Source organism: Phyllopteryx taeniolatus, chromosome 17 (assembly GCF_024500385.1).
Source record: "Phyllopteryx taeniolatus isolate TA_2022b chromosome 17, UOR_Ptae_1.2, whole genome shotgun sequence".
In the NCBI taxonomy this organism is placed as follows: domain Eukaryota; kingdom Metazoa; phylum Chordata; class Actinopteri; order Syngnathiformes; family Syngnathidae; genus Phyllopteryx; species Phyllopteryx taeniolatus.
Window position 1 is genome coordinate 21,159,657 of NC_084518.1, and position 23,874 is coordinate 21,183,530.

Here is a 23,874-nt window from a genome sequence, read left to right on the forward strand (position 1 = left end):
TATTGCATAATGATTACAAAATTGTACAATCAGGCATTGTTGGATGCATATTGCTCGCTCACCTTCTGAGAAAGGCAATTCAATGTGACACCCATAGTAGAACATTATTGACTAAAGAATATCACGTGTTGCTACAAATGTTGTACTGTCTCAATGAGGTTTGTATTCACTAAAACGACATAGAAGTCTTTAAACGTGCTTAAATAAGAACTAGTGACAGCAAGAAAAAGCTGTTAGAATAAATCGTCGGCTTGCTCTGGCAGCCTATACTGTATGATGGCTCATAAATTTGACTTTAGCTTGGCAAGCGTTTGTGTGTCTGTGTGCATGCCTGTGTGTGCGTGCACGACATTGATCTTCCATGTCTACGACAATGTCTATTTATCCTAGCAGTCGCACAAAGTGGCCGGCAATTACATGCCCCATCGATTTGAGTTGATGGTGGAGCTGGTCAACAAAACATTCATTCCGGCACATTACGGCAACTCTTTCATCAGCTCTAAAATGAAAGGCATCGCGCAAACATTGCCGCCAATGGGATCTAAATCAGCCCATCTCTGCTGGTTGCGGTCTGTTGCTGTGTGTGGTCAGACTTGATGATAACATTGAGGGGTCAGCGCGGTTGCGATTATGGCTTCGCAAATGACTATACTGTACAATATGTCACATTCATTTTATGTATTGTTCTCCATCACTTCTTCCTGTTTAAAGCCACTACATTTCAGGGAAATGGGCTGTCCAGTTGGACATGTGAGATTCTGTGTTTGGATCCCGGTTTGGTCCTCACTATGTGGAGTTTACAGTGTCAGAGGATAAGCGGTAGTTAACAAATGAAAGGATTTCAGGTAAATTGTAATGTCGTTTTAGAAAATGTAGTACTGTGAGGGTGCTTGTCTCCAAACTTGGTGGACTCTGCTGAGTCGATTTATTTTTTTTTTTTTTTTAGGTAAATAGTCGATTGACATGGTTTGACCAAAAAAAAACAATTTGCGAGCAACCACGTTCAAAAATATTTCATCATTTGATTCAATACTTAATACTTCATCTACCTTAAAAAAAAATCTCTGTAATTTTCCTCCTTTATTAATTTACATGCTCATACTGAGAGGCAAAAACATCATGTCACAGATGTCGCATGTTGCTTATTTATTTATTTAATTTTAAACACAGAGAAACCTAATGTTGGATTGACTTTTATGCTGTCAAAACCACTTATTTCCATATCTTTGCTTATGCAGTGAACTGAAATTAATTAGCGAATGATAAATGAAAGAATGGACCTTATTTGTATGTTCTTTTTCAGATTAGACATTTTTCAACAGAAATGGCCTTGGATGCTTCTACGATGAATGAGCAAACGAGCAGATTAAATAATTGTCCAAATGAATAATAAAGGAATCAGTTAAAAGATAAACCTAGCAGGTGAGTCTTGAGCCTCCATTTAAAAGCATCAACAGTGTCTGGGACAAGGAGTTACTGTCTGCCCCTTTGTGCAAATCTGGATAAAAGTGCACATCCAGGAATTAATTTGTCTTATTATTGTTAGGCATGTTTCAACATGTTTTAATTTCTCAGTGAGTTGCATGAATCCTGAGGTGGATTTATTGGCACAATCTGTTGTTGGTCTAAATTAGGATCGTTCAACCTTGACAGAGGTTGGCGCTCTCATGTGTGTCTTTCTACTTTAAACTTAAATCAAATCGAGCCACATGAAAGCAAACTTTGTTGAGCTGATTTTAAATGGGGAGGGTGCACAGACCGGAGACACAGCAGATATTTCAATTTGTCTTTGTCTCCCCACCGAGCTTCGGCGACACCTTGTCCTTTATAATCGGCTGTGAGAAATGTGATTGGACAAGCATGGAAGAAGCGGGCGGACGGAGTTGTGCGACGTTGGTCTCGGCTCGGCTCGGAGTAATTAATATCTGCTGCAGCATCGGCACCGCCTGCGACTGATGGATGCCTCTATAACATTGTTGTGATACTCTACTGCTAAGATCTCAGAGAGTGCGTGTGTGTGTGTGTGTGACGGACTTCCATGTTAAAGGTCAAGTTTTTAGTCAATATACATAAATGAATCACTGAATTCATAAAGAACCATGCATATACAATTGAGGAGTTCAAGCGCAAAAGTAGCATTTGGACCAAAAACAAAGAGCCACACCTAGCAGACTGCCTACCACGGCATCATTTGATGTTGCAAAAGCAAACAACTCCTCTGTTTCAACACCGAACGCTATCTATTTTTGGTAGTTATTTTTGTTTCTTATTTAAACAAACATCTTCTGGGCAGGGGCGGGGCCAGGAATATTGTGGGCTGTTTTTAGTTTTGTTGTTGTTGTTGCAGCATGTTCATATTTTGAATTGGTATAATCTTTATATTATTATAATTATTATAATATTTTAAGTTTCAATTGATTTATTTATTTTGGAATAATATTGTGTACTGTTGTTTTCCATTCATATTTCTGTTGAAAAATCTTTAGCTTTGAGTTTTGGCCCCCCTGCGCAACTGAGTCTAAGTATAAGCTTTAAAGTGATGAGATAAGGGGACCTATGAAGTTATTTGTCATTTCAGTAAATGAGCATTAAGCCAACCATAACATTATAAATTGGCTCGTTTGTTTGATCTCTTGATTAACATCTGAATCTGTGAACATTCAACAACATAAATGTACTTAATTTAAATGCAAAACCATTTGAGCTCACATTGCCGCCACCTGTGAATATTCAACAACATAAATGTACTTAATTTAAATGCAAAACCATTTGAGCTCACATTGCCGCCACCTCATCTTTTGAAAAGGACACCTACAATGTTTTACCCACACACTCCCAACTACTGTATGCGTCAGCTTGTCTGAAGTTGATGTGACTCATTATTCCACTTTACACAGGGCAGTCATGTTTTTTTTTTTTTTTTTTTTTTTTTAAAGTTCAGCAATGGTAAGCTTCAGTGGGATTTGTTTTAAAAATGTAATGTATCGTGTTTTGTCGGCATACATAATTTGGAAGTTTACTAACAAAAAGCGAAAATTTGTCTCATTTGTCTTCCGTTGGAGAACGAACTGCTAATATATCCTTTGCCAAAGTCTTTTTGCTCCTCGCCTGCGAAACATACAAATGTGCATAACCAAATCAAACAAATTAAACACTGCTTCAATTTTTTTTTGGGTGTCATCTGTGATTAAAGATGGCTGTTTTGCAGCATTTTAACTTCATTTGGAGCACTATTTAATGAAAATGAATTGAAATGACTGAAATAATTACGCTACTTCATGGCCATTACAAGTTCTGATGTTTTGTTGTTCCGTGTCATTGCATTTAATACAGCCATCCATCCATCCATCCATCCATCCATCCATCCATTTTCTACCGCTTATCCGAGGTCGGGTCACGGGGGCAGTAGTTTTAGCAGGGACGCTCGGACTTCCCTCTCCCCGGCCACTTCATCCAGCTCTTCCGAGGGGATCCCGAGGCGTTCCCAGGCCAGCCGAAGGACGTTGTCTCTCCAGCGTGCCCTTGGTCGTCCCCGGGGTCTCCGGAACACGTCACCAGGGAGGTGTCCGGGAGGCATCCGAATCAGATGCCCCGGCCACCCCATCTTGGTCCTCTCGATGCGAAGGAGCAGCGGCTCTACTCTGCGATCCTCCCGGATGACCGAGCTTCTCACCCTATCGCTAAGGGGGAGTCCGGACACCCTGCGGAGGAAACTCTTTTCGGCCGCTCGTATTCCGGGATCTTGTTCGTTCGGTCACGACCCGCAGCTGGTGACCATAGCTGAGGGTAGGAACGTAGATCGACCGATAAATCGAGAGCTTCGCCTTTCGGCTTAGCTCCTTCTTTACCACAACGGATGGATACAAAGTCCGCATCACTGCAGACGCCGTACCGATCCGCCTGTCGATCTCCCGTTCCAGTCTTTCCTCACTCTTGAACAAGACCCCAAGATACTTGGACTCCTCCACTTGGGGCAGGCATTTAATACAAAGTTGTTTAATTAGTTTTTGTTTGTTTGTTTGTTTGTTTTTTTCTAATAATGCCACAATTGTAGTATAAATTCCATCAGTTGTATCAATTTGTCAGTGTTCGAAATTAAAAGTATTTGATGAGAGGCTGAGGAAACCCGTTCACGAACGGCTCTGCTCTAACTATAACATACTGCATGTACATGTACATGAAAATGTCAGTCAAAAAATAAAATGTTTCCCCTAATAATTTTGTGAATGATTGATTGAAACGCTTTTTTTCCGAATTCACAAAAAGTGTTAATCTACAGATACGGTGGACACACATTTCAACCCAACAGAAAAAGACGAATTTTGTTTTCTTGTGGAATGAAGGCCGACCTTTAGTGACCCTGATCCGATTCGGTGACCTCCTCTAAAACGAACCGGTACCTCGAAAACGGGAGCGTACATCTGTTTCCTGTGGCCTAACGCTTCCAGCAGCTAATCTATCTCGCAGGCAGCACGTGCGGTGCATCTATTATTTGCAATAGCTAAATAATCAGACTTTATGGCCCGGCATCTAGCAGAATGGAAGCAGCACAAAATGTAATACTTCTGGAATAGGCTCTTCAGGTTTTGCCCGCAGCTCTTCCACTGCTCGCTCAATAGGGATGTAAATGCTTCTAAGATAATAGCAATAACTAGGTTCATTGGAGCTAGTGATAAACGACAAATTGAACGGACGACCCAAGGCCAGCGCGCCTCGTCCCTGAAGCTTGGCGATTTGCTCCTGGGGTGGTGTTGGCTGTAGTTTCATTAGTGGTGGAAGAGAAATGGTTTGTGTAAAACAAAAACATAAGTCATTCAATTAAAACAAGGGATAGGGGCAGTTTTACAAGCGGTTTATGGCCATTAGGCACTTACGGCTATTTTCCCTTGAGGTTAATTTCAGAGACGGGCATGTTTAATACCAAGTTATGTGTCTCATAAAATTAAGTTTTCATCTCCTAAATGAGTGTCTGGAAAGAAAATCATCTCTTGTGCAGTTTAGCAATCATCACTTGAGTATTCAAGCATGCAGACAATCAAAACGATTCCGGTGTTCCAACCTGACTGTCCAGCAACACTCAGCTTTCCTGATGAATGTGTGAACTCGAATTCACCATATTTTTCTTGCTAAAAGGCACATTTGTCATAATCCACCAATCAAATCACTGGAAAACCTCTCAGTGCAAGCATGTAATATACAGTTGCACTACTGGATTGAGCCCAACTGCAATATGCACGTTGTAATTCTGCAAATACACATAACTTTAATCATTTTAACATCAAATATTATAGTGGTTAGTCTATATTACTGATTCTCAACTTGCGTAAGGGTGGTGGACAGCAAGTCGAAAAAAATAACGTTCTATTTTGAAAGAGGTTCGTCACCTCAGAGAAATATTTAATTTTGCGGCCTTATTTATTGTGCAGTTTTGATATATTATTCAATTGATTTAGATCTAATCCCAATTTATACGTGTTTAGTGAATGTGCTCGCAGATGCACTTTGCACATGATGTATGTTAATGTTTCAAATTCAGCTCGAAATGTGTTTTTGAAGGTTGTTTACAATTGACTTTGACTATAATAGTGAATTGTAATTTAATGACCATGAAGTATGGAAATTCCACTGTATCTTAACTTTAGGAGAGCAGTTATGCAGATCTTTTATCTTTCAATGTTTCCTTTTTTATTTCCATTATATTAGCTGTCATTAAGGATTTGGAGCAGCTCATTAAGCATAAAGTCGCTGTACTAAAAGTATGTGCAAAGTTGCAACATTGAAACTATTTCTGTAATTTTGCTTGCTACATAATAGCTTTTATCGTACCAAGCCATTGTGGGTCTAATTATGTTTACTTGTTCCTGGTGCTCACACAATTTCCAGGACTTAAAAAGTTGTAGTGCTGTCATTAAAAGGCCTACCCTAATGAGGTAGAACCGTGCAGTTATGAGACAGGAAGAGAGGTTGTTTAATAGCTTCCATTAGACTTGGTTCCCACCAGAGAGTTTCATCCTATTGCGCATTTATTTTTCAACAGGGACAATCCAGTCTTGGGACATTGATCCTAACCTGCTGGAACCACAACTCCGACAAGATGCACGGGCTGTTCATCTTTCAAATATCACATTTACAAGCCCGTAATGATGTTCACGAATCAGGAATTACCGTATCTTATTCATTTTAAAGACTTGCCTTTACTAAATTGCCTTGTCGGACGAAATATTTGAGGTACTCTGTAAAAACAAAGCTGAGATTATGAATATTATGAGTGCACATGTTGTTGTTTTATTATTGCTTTATATACAGCAGAACTATAGTAAGTGTTTCAGCATGAAATACAACTTTCGTTTTCAGCGCTATACTTTTAAGGCCCAAATTACCACAATATCCACAAATGTTTTGTGTGTTCTCCCTTTCTTCAGCCTTTGTGCTGAGCTGTTCATTCCCCAAAGAGCCTGCTGGTGGAGAAGTTTCCGTGACACACCTTTACGCTGGTGGAGAAGCGTACTTCAACTGCTTCACTGGCTACCGGTTGAAAGGTCTCAAAATGCTCACCTGCCGCAACGCCACCACGCCTTACTGGGGTGGCAAGGAGCCCCAATGCATTGGTAAGACAATACGTACTGGCGATACCTGTCAATTGACTTTCTGTTGTCGAACTAGAGCAGCTCCAACGACCGCAGACAAATTCTTTGTGTGTTTTTTTTTGGACATACTTGGCAAAATAAAGAAGATTTTGATTCTGATGAAAAAATATAGTACATAACAAAAACAAAAATCAACACAGGCAGCCATCCATTGCCTGTATAGCTGATGTGGTTGAAGGTCACAGGGAACTGAAACCTCTGAAGAAAAGCGGACTACAACCTTGGACTGGACAACATTCACATTCACGTGGTCGCTGAGTGGGAACTGCCCCGAGCTGACCGCAGCAAACTCAGTCAAATCTACCCCTACATGCATTTCAAATATGATGTAGCGGACATGCGCTCCGCAGATCGAGGCGCCACAGAGACTCGCACCCACATGTCATTTCGCCTAAAGTTAAACTTGAAAAATTGACCTGGTGGCCTTTTCGAGACTTTTTGATTTTAACAATCGAATCAAATTTACGATAAACCGGCAGTAACACAATCGTCGTTCCCGGCTTATGACTTTATCCTAAACTTAATTACAATTCTGATTTCATACATAATCGCTACATGTGATAATACTGTAACTAACTAAATGCAATATTTGCATGCAAATACCATGTTGCAGTCTTCATTCGTAGCCATTAACATTTCATTTAAAACCAGAATTGCCTTTTGTGAAATTCCTGCTCATGAGCATCTTTTCTCTTAAGGAAACAAATTGATTGTGATTAACAAAAGGTGTTGGCTTGCTCGTTCTTTACTGTGTTGATTACTGTACAATCCGGGGCCAAATGAATGTTGTTTTCGTACGATTAGCAGCACAGGCAGTTATTGTCTGGAGGCACTTAGCACCTGGCCGCCTTAATTAGAACCGAGTTGCATGACTTTCCCTGTCCTGCTGGTAAAAAGCTCATCTACCAAATCCAGACTTACTCGGCGCCCGCTTCCAGCTGCTCTGAACCGATAGTGCCGCCGCTGCTGCCATTTTCAACAAATCCCTCACACGCTGTCCTCCACTCTCCATCTAACTTTGAATGTGGACCAGGCGCACAGTCTGCCGGAGGTCCGTGCAGTCTGTCCGAAGACATTTGCCTAAAACCTTCCAGCTTGTGTGATTCCTGTGCCTCAATTTGTCCTTTTCCCTCCCGCTTCCTCATACAGCGTCCTGTGGCGGAATGATCAAAAATGCCACCCACGGCCGCATCGTTTCTCCTGGATTTCCCGGCAACTACAGCAACAACTTGACATGCCACTGGGTGCTGGAGGCCCCTGAGGACGAACGGCTGCATATTCACTTCGAGAAGGTGGCTTTGGCAGAGGACGATGACAGGTGGGTAAAATACACGCGCACGTGTGAAAGGCCACTGGGCAACTGGTTTCTGCATGCCTGTACTTACATTGCAGACAGCTTTTCTGAGAAACGCGACAGGATAAAGAGACAATTAAATCCACCAAGGCCAACGTAGGCAAAACGTATGTCGAGGCTTTGAAGGTCGTTTGCTTTGTATAGTTTAGTCTTTATGCAGCTCACGTTCCAGTGAACAGTGTGATAAGATAAGTGTCGTGTATCGCGAAAGTCTGCGAGTATTTGAAAAAAAAAAGAAAAGAAATATAATGGACTATAGAGTCCACAAGATCATGTCAAACCACTACTTATTTTTTATTGGATTAGTGGCTGTTTAACACATTCACTGCCATTGACGGCTTTAGAAGTCAAATAGCCATGTTAACTGGGAAGGCTGGCAATGATGAAGCTCCTCCCCTCTCTTTAACCATTTAGTCCATTGGCACAAAGATGCCACGACGTGGCAGCAAGGCAATACTTTTATATTAGACAGTGCTTTGGCTCGAGCAGAAAAACAGTAAATAGATGAGTTTTTCAGAAAATAATGAAGGGTAGGTCCTCCAAAATCACAAATATGTGGAGGAACACTTTACTTTCTATTCTTCCTATTTTGTTTTATTGTCAAATTCATTCCTTCGTAACCATATTATACTGGGCCATCAGAACGGATACTTTCCTAGGTTGCAAGTTTTTCCATTTCCAATTCTATTTCCGGTTCTTAGCTCATCATCCCATTTTTGTCTTGTTTGCTATCACGGTCACGCTTCTCGAGTGTCAACATTTTTTTTAAAAATAAAATAATTGTCTGAGGTCTGAAGGTTTCTTTAACACCTTTGTAATACATGCAGTCTTTTCCCCTCCGTGCTCTGTCTTGCAAATATATACAATATATATACAACAGAGAAAAGTGAGAAGTTGGAAGCATAAATTCCTGTCATCACACACATGGCCATTCACCTCATTATGAGGTGGCAGACAATGTTATTGTAGAATTATCACAGCTCCACATCTTTTATGCATCTCTTAACACTCAAGGGTAACTTTCATCTATTTTCATCATCCCTTCTCTTTTGTAGACTGCTGATTAAGAACGGCAACAATATTGATTCCCCTCCAGTGTACGACTCCTATGAGGTAGAGTATTTGCCCATCGAGGGAGTGCTGAGCACAGGACGTTATCTGTTCGTAGAGTTTGCCACAGACGGGACGCTGACCTCCACTGGTGCCGCCATCAGATATGAAGGCAAGTTTGTTGTGCAGTTTGCCAATAAAACAGTTGCATAGTCTACTCGTCACTGTGATTTTATTTCCCCCCCCCCCCCCTTAGCTTTTGCAAAAGGAACGTGCTACGAGCCCTTTGTGAAGTACGGCAATTTCAGCAGCAGTGACTCCACCTATAGCGTGGGCACCGTGGTGGAGTTCTCGTGCGACCCTGGTTACACGCTGGAGCAAGGCTCTGTGGTCATCGAGTGCGTGGACGGCGAAAACGCTCAGTGGAATGAGACCGAGCCAGCCTGTAGGGGTGAGCTATCTGATTGAACCTTTTTGATTTATTCTGAGGCAGTTAAATCCACTGGATGACCCAATGCTTTCATTTGATGCTTCATCATTCCAGGATTTATAGAAAAAGCTGAGGAACACAAACTTAATAAAATTGTATTTTATATTGCACATTAGTCGTGTTAACTTTGGTCCTTAAGGAGATAGCGCTGGTTTAATGCCACTACACTGCATAGTATGCGAACCACACTATGTCGTCCGTCGCAATATGTGTTGTACCTTCTCGATCCACGCGCACACGCGATCTACGCTGACCTTATCGCAAGCTCGTGCAGGCTGCGTGTTCATTTTGCCACACAGCAAAATTGAAAAGCTCTCCCGTAAAGCTCGGGCCCAGAAAATTAGAAAGGGAAAAAAAATCATTTGCACCCCCCTGGGTCACGGTCACCCGGTGGTTTACTGGTAGAATTGTAATTTTTTTCCCCCACGTGAAGAAGCCTACATGTGTGATTCTCACGTTTTACTTCAGGTTAAGCTTTGCATAGGATAATTGCATGAATATATACATTTTGTTTTATATTACTGTTTATACAGTACATTACTTCTCGGGCCATGCTTTTTAATGTTTTAAAAGTGACATTATATGTCATACAATTTGGGTGGTGACATCAACTGGAGTATTTACGCATGTTTCAAGCTACGTGCGTGTCTTTTGTGCCGTAGCTGTTTGCAGCGGCGAGATCACAGACTCTGCCGGCGTGGTGCTGTCTCCTAACTGGCCCGAGGCCTACGACAAGGGGCAGGACTGCATCTGGGGCATCCATGTGGAAGAGGACAAGAGGATCATGCTCGATATTCAAGTGTAAGGCGCGGGTGCACGAGCGGAATCTCAGGGGTCGCGCTGACCTCCTGACGTTAAAGCGGCATCTGTAGACACAAACGCATGCCATCTCTTCCGCGTCACTTTCTCCCGCCCCCGCTCACACCGACACACTATGACGGCGGGCACATGGGAAAGTGTTTCTGTAGTTGCAGTTGCTAATTAGATTTTTTTTTTCATCCTCTACATTAAGCATTCTGCCTGGTTTCCAGCTCGTTCTCCGACCAGATTAGCCAGTAAGCCTTCCTACTCTCGCTTCCCTGGTGTGTCTCAGAGTTGGCTTTGAAATGAATATGCTCTGGCAGTGAACTACCCTGAGCCACTTATCCGTTCAGCCCTCCCAACTGGAACTCAACACACATGCACACAGATGTCAACTTTCGGCAGGCGCACATCAGCACGGCGCACATTGTTTCACATTACTCTTACGCTAACGTCCTCTCTGACACGTCCTCCCCTAATTGCGATATTTCCAAACAGTGTTTAAAGACCACATCATAAAACACGTTCCTCATATTCCTGCACTCCACGAGCAAAGCAAAAACAAGTGCTTTCTCTTCAGAATGATTCTCCTTTAGTGCTGCCATATATGGCAAACAAAATATGTATAAGTTATGTTGTTATTGCCTGACACAGGAGGGCACATGGAGGTTAGATTTAAACCGGCGGGAATGCTGCCGCAGGCTGTAGGAAAATGGACTCGCAGACGATCCCTATCGCAGGCTATTGTTGGTTATTGGCCATGCTAGTCGGTTACATTTCGGCATTTATGCAATTGTGTTCCATATGGTGGTATAGACTTTATCGATACATTCCTACATGCTACAATGCTGTAGTAAAACATGCATCCAGGTACAAATTTTGCTTAAGATGCACCAATTATTTCTAAGAAAAGATCTTCACAACATTTGGATAAGGTCTCCAAGTCGTGGCTTCGCAATATTATTTTCACCTTTGCAAGTTTCATGTGTCAAATTACACTGTTGTCTGTCAAACTGAGGATTGCGGGTCTGAGCGCCAATTCGCCCACAATCCTTCCTGTCAATGGTCGAAGTCGCCAGTAGGTGAAAGACAGTGAAAGCGCTTTGAGGACCTCGAAGGTAGGAAAGTGCTAGGGCGTTGTGGCTCCTAGTTCTCACATATCGCTACAGAAGATATAAAAGTGCCACTTGCAGTGCACTTCATCACTAAGATGCCAAATTACACCTGTCAATTAGTAGAGGGGACCCTTGAATAAGGTGCATGCAGCGGAGATGCAGCCAAAAACAAATACCTCCTCCCACATTCTTGTATGTGCCGGTCATGAGAGCAAACAGATATTGCTGATGCTGAAAACTGTTCGTGATGGATGCCTTAAACGTGACTTGCTGCTGTGATTATGACTGATTAATATCGAATGTTGAATGTCAACCACTTAACCTTGGTTGGGGAAAAAAAGTTGGAATTGTGATCTTATTTTCATCCAGAGCGCTCTAGGTTGACAATGTCTGGCCTTTACAGCATTTGCTTATCTTAACAATCGCAGAAAATTAGAGGGTTTTGTTGTTGTTGTTGTTGTTGTTGTTGTTGTCATACTTGTTTGCTCCTGTCACATGTGTTGACTTGACAAAAGGCTCTTGTCGATGAGTGCCGTCTCATTATTAAAACGAGAGCGGGGGCAAATCTGGTCCACACCTCCTCACATTAATGAGAACATTTTCCGTATTATCGTTCATCACCGTGCTTGTGCTGAAAATGACAGAGGAGCAGCGTGCATAATCAGGATTGATTAATTTAGGCCAAACAGGAGGGCTGGCTCCTCACTAATTAGCATGGCGGCAGACGAGAGGTTGCAGCTGATTTGCACCTGCACAAGGGTTTAAGAAAATGTTTCGCAGTACTGTATTACACAATGGGGAGCTGTTAAGAAGGATTTCATTAGGTGTATTGGGTTTGGGGAGCCCTCCTGTGGAGGCTGGCGCTACTACACCACCACCTGCAACTTGCTGGGATTTCATTTGGAATAAAAGCCAGCAATTTAGTTGTCAAATATGAGACAAATTACAATATTGCTTTTTGGAAGCATGACACTGAAAGCAATTTAGATTCTTTCAGGATAATGCTGGACTTTTCAGACCGAGGCTCATACACACTATTCAGCAGCTATGCCTTTTCTTTTTCCAAAAGACCCCTCAAGCTGAACACGCAAAACCACGCGCACCACCGAAGACAGAATAGAAGTCTTTTAGACAAATTGTCGTTTGAAGTGAGAACATGAAAAGATTGAAAATGTGTATCATTCCAGTCAATGCCAGGTTGTTGCTGTGAGGCCAGTTCAGTGGGTGGTGGTGTTTAACTACTGAATGATGTGCACGTCTTGGCTGAAGGGCGCTTTGCTTTGCGCTGTCTGGAATTGCAAAACCAAGATGACAGTGTTTTGTCCGACTAAGGTGATCATATAAGGAGAAATCAAAATACTTGTTGTCCTTGTTACTTGTGTCTTGTCCTCTGAAAGCTTCGAGATTAGTGCTTTGTTGTGACTTCCTTATTTATCTGTGGTACAATTTCAATGGACAAAAAATGGGGAAAAGGTGAAGGAAAACTGAGGAAAGTTTGAAAGTAAATTTGAGCTTACTTTTAGGTTGCTGGTGTGAAACTGTAACAAATGTTTAAACTGAGCACTTTCAAACAACAATGGAGGGAAAACTTCAATCACATCTTGACGAATGAAATATCGCATTTGATAATCTTTGTTGAGTCTTCGAGAAAGCCAAATCATGTAAAAATGCTCAATGAAAAACCATGAGCCCATTGAGAACTGCATTCAGAATCATCTTATTTTATGATAATATTTAGAGGGTAGCGGTTAACATGTCTGCCTCACAGACGAGAGGTTCTGGGTTTGAATAATCTGCTCTCGTCAATCTGTGTGCCGCTTGCAAGTCCCTTCTTCGCGCTTGCGTGGGTTTTCTTCAGGTACTCCGGCTTCCTAACACTTTTCACAGACACGCATGTTAGGCTAAGACTAAACTGTCCGTAGGTGTGAACGTGAACGGTCGGGGAAAGTATTTTCTATCCGATCCTGTTGTGAGGACAGATGGGGCCTGGATCAGTTCCTGGAGAGTGCGGTGCGGCCGTGGAAATAGTGAAACCGTGCATGTCGCCGAGGTGCTCGTTTGGATTCTGGTACGGGCAGACGGCGAAGCCAATAGACTCCACGCCTCCGTCATCGAGGAACCGTTGACATGGAACTAGCGTGTGGTCCCAGACTCTGTCTGAGGATCTAAACCGCAACCCCGTTACCGTACATGGCCTCCCCACACCAGAACTGACACATCGTCGAACAGGTCACGATGAAGGATGTTGCAGGCAGCAGAACTTTCTCCAGCTTTTTCTAGCTTTAGCGCTAACGTGTCTCTCTCATTCAGAACCTGCTGTCATGTGTGAGAGGAGCCAATGATGAATCTGTTGGTCAATTTGTTGAGCTGTGGCAGTGCTCCTCCTCATCAGCAGTGCTGAGAAGTAATGAAGTACAAATACTGGTTCGCACGTCCGCCTCGCGGTCTTTTGCCACCTCTGGCTGGGAGGCAAACCGTAGAGTTTATGGTGTGTCTGCAGAGATCCAGGAAGGCATGTTTCAAATCTAAACCACAGACTACACATTTTCCCCATTGAAGTCATCCCCTCGGATTATGACGCACTTTCCAGCCACTGAGTTGCTGAGACCTCCTCGACCAAGCAGGCAGCAGCTGAGCTGTTTCTTTGAATTGTGTCATAGAGACGAACAGGAAAAGACTGAAAAAGAAACTCCTCACAGAGGAGCACGAGCCGTTGTAGTCGAGTTTATTGTTCCTCGTAAAAATCACAATAGGAGGTGTCCTGGCTGGCAATATTTTACACCTCTCAGGTAGATGATATGTGGTTGCCATGGCAATTACAAAACAGTGCTGCTCAAATGAATGGAGTAGATTTGAAAAAAGTGATAATGGTGCAAAAAAAAAATATATCATTTTAGTGCGTGTGTGCGTGAAGGAAACAAAAGAACTGTTGAAAGATCCACGTGAAATAAGAAAGAAGAACGAGGCAAACACAGCGGCCGTATGTTTGAGATCCTGAGAGGCTGAAGCCAATCACATTGGATAAGACGGTTAGCTGGAAGATACGCAAACTTGTCTGCAGCCGTCTGATTGTTGTGAGACCTTTGGGGGTTGATAAGGTTCCTTTGTTCACATGGGCAGTGGTCAGCACACGGCCTGAACTGAAAGAAAGTGTGAAGGAAAAAATGAATAAAAATGCAGATGCAACAATATTTATAGAAGTGTAAAGTAAGCTTGGGTCCAACTGCAGGTCGTTTTGAAGCCGAACTGCTGGCGCCTCGACGACATGAATCCAGTGATACAATTCATACAATTGAATTGAAGTAACTGACTGTGGCGCTACTATGAAAGACAGTTAGTATAATCAATGTATTCACCGTAAGTATACGCGCCGCTATCAATTCAATTCACAGTTACTGGTCAGAACGACGGAAAATGTTCATTTGAATATAGCTGTCACTCAACAATATAGCCCGTTGTGCTCTTATTTGGACATCTGTTTTGTGTTTCAAGTTGACTGAAGTATTGCAGTTGTTATTTTTCTATTTGCGCCACCAGCATGTTTCACAATATTTCACAAACTCCCTAATTTTTTTTTTTCCACTTTGACCTTAAGCAGATCCATGAAGCATGCAAATAAAGCTGAAGTGGTGCATCCGGTCGAGCGTGTTGTGGAAGGAGTTGAGAAATGATGTGGGTGAAGTTGTGAATATGAATGTGAAGATGTGGAATGTCTTTCCTTCTGACTACAGAACCCAATGTTCATCACTCAGCGCACATTTAATGTGGCTCTGCTACCAAACACCTCTCACATTCTCTCCTCTTACAGAGCAATACGCAAATATGGATACAATTTTAACTGAACAAGGGGTTTGTATTTAAGGAGACACACACACACACACACACACACACACACACATACACACACAGTCTGGTCCTACTGTGTCCAAACAACAGATTTAACAGAGCAATGTAGTGTGTCAAAGTTGATTTAAATCAACTGACAATATATATGCATTTGTAGAGTTCACGTTGGTGTTTCGTAGTGTTTTTTTTTTTTTTTTATACATCAAGGAGCCCAATGAAATTAAGTCTATGACTGCAAAAGCTATCTTTGACAGGTTTTTGTGATGCATGACATGTATTTTAAACTGATATGTCGAATCAACCAAACCAAACCACTTATGGCTGAAGAGCTACTTTTAATATTCAAATGTGCATAGCACTTAGTTTCACCCTGAACAGAGTCAGAGTAAGCAATAGGGAAAAATGGAAGGATGGAGGTTGAACTTCACACTGGATGGATGGGCACGCATGCCAGAGACACAAATATTTGTGATAGTACATTTTCCACGAGACTGTGTCGTGTTTAAGGCACCGCACTTATGTCATCACTGTAATCAATTTCATCGAGGAATAATACCCATTTCCGTGTGCCTCGTAGACTCAACTTGGGGAAAAACGACCTGCTGACCTTTTACGACGGCGACGACCTGTCGGCCAACATTCTTGGCCAGTACAGCGGCAAACGTCCTCACTTCAAGCTCTACACGTCCATGGCGGACGTCACCGTACAGTTCCAGTCCGATCCCGCCACCAATATCTACGGCTACAACAATGGCTTTGTGGTCCACTTTTTTGGTAAGATTTAAGCAGACAAGAAACACCGCTCGTGCACATGCGGGTACCAATTCAGAAAAAACAAAAAAAGGTCTGAATGTTCCTCTTGTTCCATTGTTTCTTTGCTGTAGCAGTTTGTCTGTCTCATCGCAGGTGTGCCGCATTCGATAACGGCGACAAACAGGAACACAATAATTGGGCACACTTAATCGTCGGCTGCTTTGTGTTCTTTGCCGTGTGCCGTTGTGCGTCAGCTGGCGCCCAGCCGCCTGCTGCGTTCCTGCCGGCAAACATCTCCAGCCTTTGTTTACATTTGCCTCCCAAAACGCTCTTGTTTTGTTCACATAGAAAACATTGCATTCGTATCCCCTGCTGTTACATGATGTCCCCCCCCCCCCCCACACACCCTTAAAGAACCACACTTCTCTTCTTTTACAAAGATTTACATAGTGTACAGGACGATGTTAGTTTGAGCGATGCTTTAACCAAGCGAGAATGTCATCACAAAGGCGACGTAACTGAGAGTCTTCTTTATTCAAATTCGAGCAATCGTTAACAAACTGCTTGATATAACAGGGATGGGAGTTGATCAGAATGTAGCGATTACGATTCCATTATCCAGCCGATTCCTTTTCCATTGTCTGAACAATTCTCACTGGGTGAGGGAATGAAAGAATAACAATGATATATCTTTTATCTCATTATCATAATATATATCATTATATGAGAATGATTTTTTTATACCATGATTTTTCGCATTGTGCTGTGTGATATGTACAAAATTCTTTATCCCGATATACAGTGGATCATTTTCTAGCCTTATAACTATGTATATCCCAATATAGTATTTTTCTTTGAAATGAACTGCAACTTTCGCTGATTTTTCTCTCCATTTATTTAAAGCCCACGTTCAGACCAGAAGTGAAAATCACAGAATAGAACTTACGATATTAGTGCATTATTTTGCAATGATGCCAGTCATATCACGATACAGAAATTGCACGATAATCGAAGTAAAACCTCGAGAGTATTCGTGAATTCTTGATGAGGGAACAATACGCTTCAAACCAAAACAAAAAAGAAATAAAAGAGCCAACAACTGTTATGAAATTTAACAGGACAATATGCTCTGGTCTTAAATAATACTAAAAAGATCCAATTAACATTTTCTTCAGGGACAAGGAAAAAAAAAAATCTTGGTTTTCATCAGACCGGAACAATATTGATATTTGATTCTGATGTATCGATATTGTATCAGAAAAGACCACAAAATGTTACATGGCGATAGCGATATTTTGTCCCACCGGTACTGGATATTAGTGGGAATGCTAGTGTTTGTAATAAGTAGGAAAAGACAAAAATGGCATTTCCCGTACCCACTCCGACAACAGATTGTGAATTTTGAATATGTCATTATCCGCTCGGCACGCCGCCTATCTCACGAGCAATGCCCGCAGAGGTGCCGAGGAACGACACCTGCTCCGAGTTGCCCGAGATCGCCAACGGCTGGAAGAGCACGTCCCACCCCGACCTCATCCATGGCACGGTCGTCACGTACCAGTGCTACCCTGGATTTGAGATGGTGGGCTCCGAGATCCTCATGTGCCAGTGGGATCTCAGTTGGAGCGGCGATGTGCCGAAATGTCAGGAAGGTGAGGCCCCTCGTGTCATGGTTGTCATCTGCTGAGTTATTGTCTGACATCACTGGTCGCTTGCCAGATTTCCTTTCAGGGATTGTTTTCTTTTTCAGAACAGCGAACAACTCTTTTCACTTTTTTATTTTATCCAACAAGCCAGCCAAGATTAAATAAATAAATGTAATCGACAGTACACCAGAACAGCAAGTCAAGAGATTTGAAGGGATATCTGACCCAAGGCTGAGGTCCTTTTTGATTGATCTGCCAAACAATTTTATTTTCCCTGGGCTTATTTTGGAGAATTGGCAATGATTTTGACCCAAAATGCAAAGATGAGAGGAATAACACCACTGTATACGATACTATGACATGCTCTGCTGGCACAAAAAAAGCTTCTTGCTCCAAACTACAAAGAAAATGACAAATCAGCACAATCACAGTAATGGTTTTCTTGTTGAGAAGGCGTTGTGCTCTGAGTCTGATTTATAGCATCATATTCAACTCCAAAAGGATGCATGTACTAACTAGCAAAGTGTTCACAAATACCTCCTAATATTTGCCCTTTTTCATACACTAGTGATGACATGTCAGGACCCCGGAAACGTAGCGCACAGTCGGCGGGTGAACGCCGGCACCCGCTTTGCCGTTGGATCGTCGGTGCAGTTTTTCTGCAATAAGGGTTACGTTCTGTCAGGCAGCAGCCGCCTTACCTGCTACAACCGAGACTCGGCCAAACCCAAGTGGAGTGATCGGCTGCCTAAGTGTCTTCGTAAGTGCAACGCTAAATGTTTGCTTTCTTGACATCTGAGTCAAAGGTTTGAAGTCATCTCGAAACACTTATTAAGACATACAACTTCTTTTTTTTTTTTAAGCCCATGTAGAACATGTTTCTGATTTATTTAGATATATTTGTATTTCTTTTGTCATATTTTGTGCATATGCGAATTTCCGATCGCGAGACGTCGCACTTGTTTTTGTGAGGTGAACGACTGCGTAAAAAGAACCAAATTAACAAAAAATCTGAACTGGGCATCATGACTTGCATTGTGGGTGTGGCGTTATTAAAAAACAATGCAATGCCAATTAGGAGCATCCAGATAAGATTAAAGCTATAATCCACAACCTTTTTTGTGTGTGTGTGTGTGGCGGGGTATTTTCACCCAAGCCGCTACTAGAGGAGATGACACAGTGCTGACGAAGCCATTCAGCTCCTCTAACATCTTGCTGGGTTTGTCACTATCTTATTTTTGTCATGTTTAGTGAATGCCCTATTCATTTCCCACACTGGCACGGTTGGTGGTGCACTGCAAATGACGGCGCGGAAATGACGCGTGTCCTTCAAAGCACAGTAAAAATGTTGTAGAATCACATATAAGGGGCATAACTTGATTGCATTGCCTGTTCTTTTGTTGTAATGCAGAATCCTAGCTTAGTAGCTTTAACTAAACCTCCAAACTCTCAAAAATCATAACTCTTGAATTAAAATCTCAACTATCTTAACTATCCTCCAAAAACGTAAGTTGACATTTACTCATCCCAAAACAGTTGCTATGAACAAACGTCCGATGCTCCCGACCAACCCAGTGTTAACTGTCACCGCAGGTTTTGTTAAGAAAGACACACTCCAACATGAACTGTCACCTGATCTCTTGCTAAGAACTGCAGTCGTACTTCCAAACGTTCTGCCTTTCAGCTGAAAAGTACGAGCCATGCAGGAACCCCGGTGCTCCCTCCACCAGTGCACAAAGTTCTGAGAAGGCATTTTACCAAGCAGGAGAGATGCTGACCTTCTCCTGCCACGCAGGCTACGAGCTGCAGGGCCAGGCCACCATCTACTGCATCCCCGGACATCCGTCACAGTGGAACAGCACGCCGCCCGCTTGTCGAGGTGAAGAGCGTGACGAGAGAAAGTGCTTTAAACTCATAGTTTCCCGAGCTATTGATTTTCCTTCTGCAAAAAACAAGATTCTGTTTAGTGCTCAAGTGTGACGTGTGCTTTGTGCAACAACAACAAAAAGGAGACAACGCTGACTAATTGTCTCTTTGCAGCTTCCTCGAGTCAATACGTGAATGAACACAGGCTGGGTGGTGAGTTATGCTTTGAAAAATGCAACACCCATGCAGCACTATTAAGTATTTTGATATTTTGTAGAAATCATCTTTTCTTGTTTTTGTGTGTTGCGACCCTCCAGTTGTCAATACAGATTATGGCATCGAGGGAACCAATATTACCCTGGCTGTCTTTATCCCAACTGCAATTATATTGGTGGTTGTTCTTGGGATTTATGTTTGTGCAGCAAAGTAAGCTGTCGTACTCAACATTTTATGCATGACCTTTGCAAACCAACGCACGCTTACACCATGTTCCCCGTGTTCCCCCGCTGTCGTTCAGACTCCAAGGGAAGTCTATCAGCGTGCCAGCATCGTCGCGGCCGTACGACAACATGGCAGAGGAGTCCGCCTTCGACAACCCAATCTATGACAGAGGAGTAAGTACAGATGTGATGACCGTGCAAGCCGTGGACTCACAAAACACCAGCGTGCTGTCCTGAATTGTTCCCCCCCCCGCCTGTCTGGCTGGCCATCTTGTTGCCATCGCATGTTTCACCAGAAGAGGGCACCCACAACTCACCTTCCCCTCGCCATTTCCATTTCCAGCAGCAAGCAATGGAGAGCAAGTGATAGTCACATGAATATGTCACTACGCAAAAAAAAACAAAAAAACACAAAAAAAAGAGAGAGAGAGAACGTCTCTGCTGGGATTACAGGTCTCTTAACCACTTGGAGACAATGGAATCATCTATCACAGTGGTTGTCAAACTTTACCATCACTTCAACATAATTGTCGGCTCTCAAAGTACCACAAGCACGACCAACATTACAATTAAGTAAAATAGAGTTCGAGATAAAATATACTACTTGTCATAAGCCTTCAACAAAAACCCGACAGAGGTTTTATTCCCAAAATATATATTTCATATTAATTTAAGGCATTTTCGCATTTTGCACAGTGTGAATTCGCACTTAAACTGTACTTGAAAAACAAAATCTCCATTTAAGATGTAAATGACAAAAAGTTTTATAACAACCTAAATACCTATGCTTGTAGCTAAAGAGGTTTAAAAGCAGTCGTTAAGAGATGACATGCTACTGTGCATCACTGTGTGGGGGGAGTAAGTACAGTTTAATAGTAAGACAGTTTGCTGTACTCTACTGTACATGGGCAGTGATTCTTTCTCCCACCACTAGAGGGAGCCCACCTCCCCCATTTTGAGAATCACTAAATTGCCCTCTGTCACCCCTTTCATTTCCAATGGATCATGTTGCACGTGGTCCTAAGAGCGCATGCAACGAATGCACGTGTGATTGTGTAGCAAAAAAATATTCGCTGTTGTTGGATGAGTGGAGTTGCTGGCTCCCGATTTCTGTTCTACTTCACCCCAATGTTGTTTGACACGGTCGAGCTCGGGGCTCACAATTTCTTTGTGCGCTGGGGGATAGTCACACACATGTGGAAGCGTACAATTATTGATCCTTTATGTCAAAAACTATAAGATGACAAATTAAGATTTCGGAGAAACTACACCCAACCACTGATTCATTTTTGTATTTGATCGGGAGAGATCACACAGTTTTCGTCTCCCTTATTTGAAATGCATCACTTCATTTGTCTCCATGAGTTCACCCATCACAGCAGAATTGTATTTTTTCTTTGGCCGCCATTCGCGGACTGGTTCTAAAGCATCATCTCCAATCCTATCCTCTTCTCCTTCACCACTGGCAGGCCCATTGTAGATACTAACGCTGTCAGCCTGTCGCTATGTTCACGTTGGCTCGACTTCCCAACTATGAGGTGAGATCTCCGGCCGTTGCTGAGAGCACATCTAACTCACTGTCACCTGAGCCACCAGACCATCATTTTGACTACCTCGTCCAACCTGTCACATGCTTTCAAAATCTCCTTGAGGAATACTTTATGCCGGCTTCAGACTGCAAAAGTACTTCTGGGTAACTTCATGTCCCCCTTTAGAGAAACACAGCTGTACCACATGTACGACCCACCTAAAAAACGCAACAATATCTTCGATAAAAGCCTTCAATAGCAAACTACTCACGTCCCTGCAAAGTCCACACAGTCTTCTGCTATATAGAAGTTTTATACAGCAGTTACAAAGAATGTTACGACTGGATGAGGGAGAGATTTTATTTTAGCCACTTTATTAGGTACACCTGCACAGTCTAATAAGAGTGAATACAGGAGCCAAAATTCAGTTTAGATTGAGGCGTCACGCTAAGTGTTTTATGATCACCTTGTGGTTGCAGTTTGCAGTGCTTTAAAATGCTCTCCAGCCATCGTACAGGTGCAGGTGTACCAATTGAAGTGGCCACCACGTGTGTGTTCTGTGTCGGCCCGAAACTTACGCGTCACGCGCAAAGCAAAAGCCACTGATACGCCCAATAGTTGATAACAATACTGCTACTTGTATGGAGTCTAACATCACATGGCAACAGTTGGCAAAACATGTAGATTAAAGATATGGAACATGCAAATAATCAACTCACGGTATTAATATCTGTGTATTTATTTGCAAATTCTGATTGTGATATTGTTTGGTTCTATTTTAGGTTGAGTAATAGTCTTTCCGCGTAAGTGAGCACAGTGGCATCAACAGATATCTGCGCTGGCGTGTTACTTGGCCTTTGTATGTTACATCTAAAGGCGTAGTATTTGTATGCTGTACAAATATGTATATACAAATGTTTCACCAATTATATCAACGGCCCTCTGACTGATTTGTGTGTCTGGTCTTTACAGGACTAATGAAAAAGAGAGAAAAAAAAAAAAGAAAGATTCAATTTAGAGCCCTTGAATTGCTCAAGCTTTGCCTTTTGGGATCTGCCTCTGCACTGTTCATCTTTTCCTTTGAGGATATTGTAAATATGTCTTTCCAAGGTCAACTCTGTGAATCTGTGGATCACCACGGTGGTATTTTTATAAGCTAAATTGCTGATGACAGGAGGTGATCGCTTGATTTTTCTGTATTTTTGATGCCCTAACTCAGTAGCAGACCTTGAGGGAAAGGAAGCTTTTGAAATGTGTTCGTTACAAATTCCCACCATCTAGCTTTCTTTGTCAACTTGCCGATATTACTGTATTTTGTTTGCGTGTCTGGATCTGCTCTTTGTAAATAAACTGCCTGTCCAATACATGTCTCCTGCCTGACTATAACTACAGAAATCTTACTGAGCCGCCATCTCGTACATGTGATGTCATACCATTACATTTCTAGTCATGCGACAACAACAAGTGGTCAACATTTTTTTCGTGGGATCTACATTTTATGTTAATTTGACCAATAGTAGAATAATTAGGACAAAGGGCCAAATAAGGTGACATACATTCACTGGTGCAGTCGAGGAGAATGTGATCTCCATGTGCGTTGTCGTTTATTCTTAACAATTCACACATTTTAAAAACTCCCAATTTGTCGTTGCCAATGTGAGGTTCAGTAAACGAGGGAAATACAATATTTTCAAAATATTGATTGACATAACGATGTCATAACAAAAAAATGATAATTATTTTTTTACTCGTTATGGATCTCTAAAGAGATGACAAGATGAAAAGGTTTTGAAATGAAATAATGGAACATCACCTCAATTACGTCATAGTGCCTCTGACCATCCAAAAGAAAAATATTTTTCTTTGAAATAAACATCGCGCAAGCAACGGAGGCTGCTCAATAGACGGCGGCGGGGCGCCGCACCGCCACTGACGGTGGCCACCGCATTCATTTCCGTCAAAGGACAAAATGAAATAACATACAGGTAAAGCTCATTGAGAATTCTTTATTACTCAGTTGACAATGTTAACAAAGCTCTGGGAACATATTTTTATAGCATGTGCAGTGACGTTTTTTTCTTACTACCTGCACTGAAGTTATTTTTCCTAACTTTTTCCTAAAAAAAAACAAATCCTGTTCGCTTAAGCACATTTCAGTCTATACTTTTTCATTTTTACTGGAGTTAAAGAGTCGACTAGTAGACTACTTTTACTTATACCAGATTTTTTTGGTTGTTGTTGTTGTTTCTCCATTTTTTCTGCTTGCCACCCTAGGAGGAAAAAGTTTGAACACCCCTGCTTTCGGGACTTTGAGCAATGACATTCTGTACCAGCAGG

General features: G+C 42.2%; 1 protein-coding gene across 3 annotated transcripts in view; it reads left to right on the top strand.

The window, feature by feature from the left end:
* LOC133466958 (seizure protein 6-like) overlaps positions 1 to 22,901 on the top strand; it is a 72,931-nt gene extending 50,030 nt beyond the window's left edge. For 2 of the 3 annotated variants that reach the window (XM_061751232.1, XM_061751234.1), the window contains exons 5-16: positions 6,423 to 6,608; positions 7,797 to 7,965; positions 9,057 to 9,223; positions 9,308 to 9,502; positions 10,204 to 10,342; positions 15,881 to 16,077; positions 17,514 to 17,708; positions 18,271 to 18,462; positions 19,387 to 19,581; positions 19,743 to 19,781; positions 19,886 to 19,994; positions 20,086 to 22,901. In XM_061751232.1, coding sequence (XP_061607216.1) covers positions 6,423 to 6,608; positions 7,797 to 7,965; positions 9,057 to 9,223; positions 9,308 to 9,502; positions 10,204 to 10,342; positions 15,881 to 16,077; positions 17,514 to 17,708; positions 18,271 to 18,462; positions 19,387 to 19,581; positions 19,743 to 19,781; positions 19,886 to 19,994; positions 20,086 to 20,245 — 1,943 coding nt within the window. In that variant the 3' untranslated portion in view covers positions 20,246 to 22,901. The remainder of the gene's footprint in view (positions 1 to 6,422; positions 6,609 to 7,796; positions 7,966 to 9,056; positions 9,224 to 9,307; positions 9,503 to 10,203; positions 10,343 to 15,880; positions 16,078 to 17,513; positions 17,709 to 18,270; positions 18,463 to 19,386; positions 19,582 to 19,742; positions 19,782 to 19,885; positions 19,995 to 20,085) is intronic. The other variant, XM_061751233.1, reaches the window with a different exon arrangement.
* Positions 22,902 to 23,874: the final 973 nt, after the last annotated feature.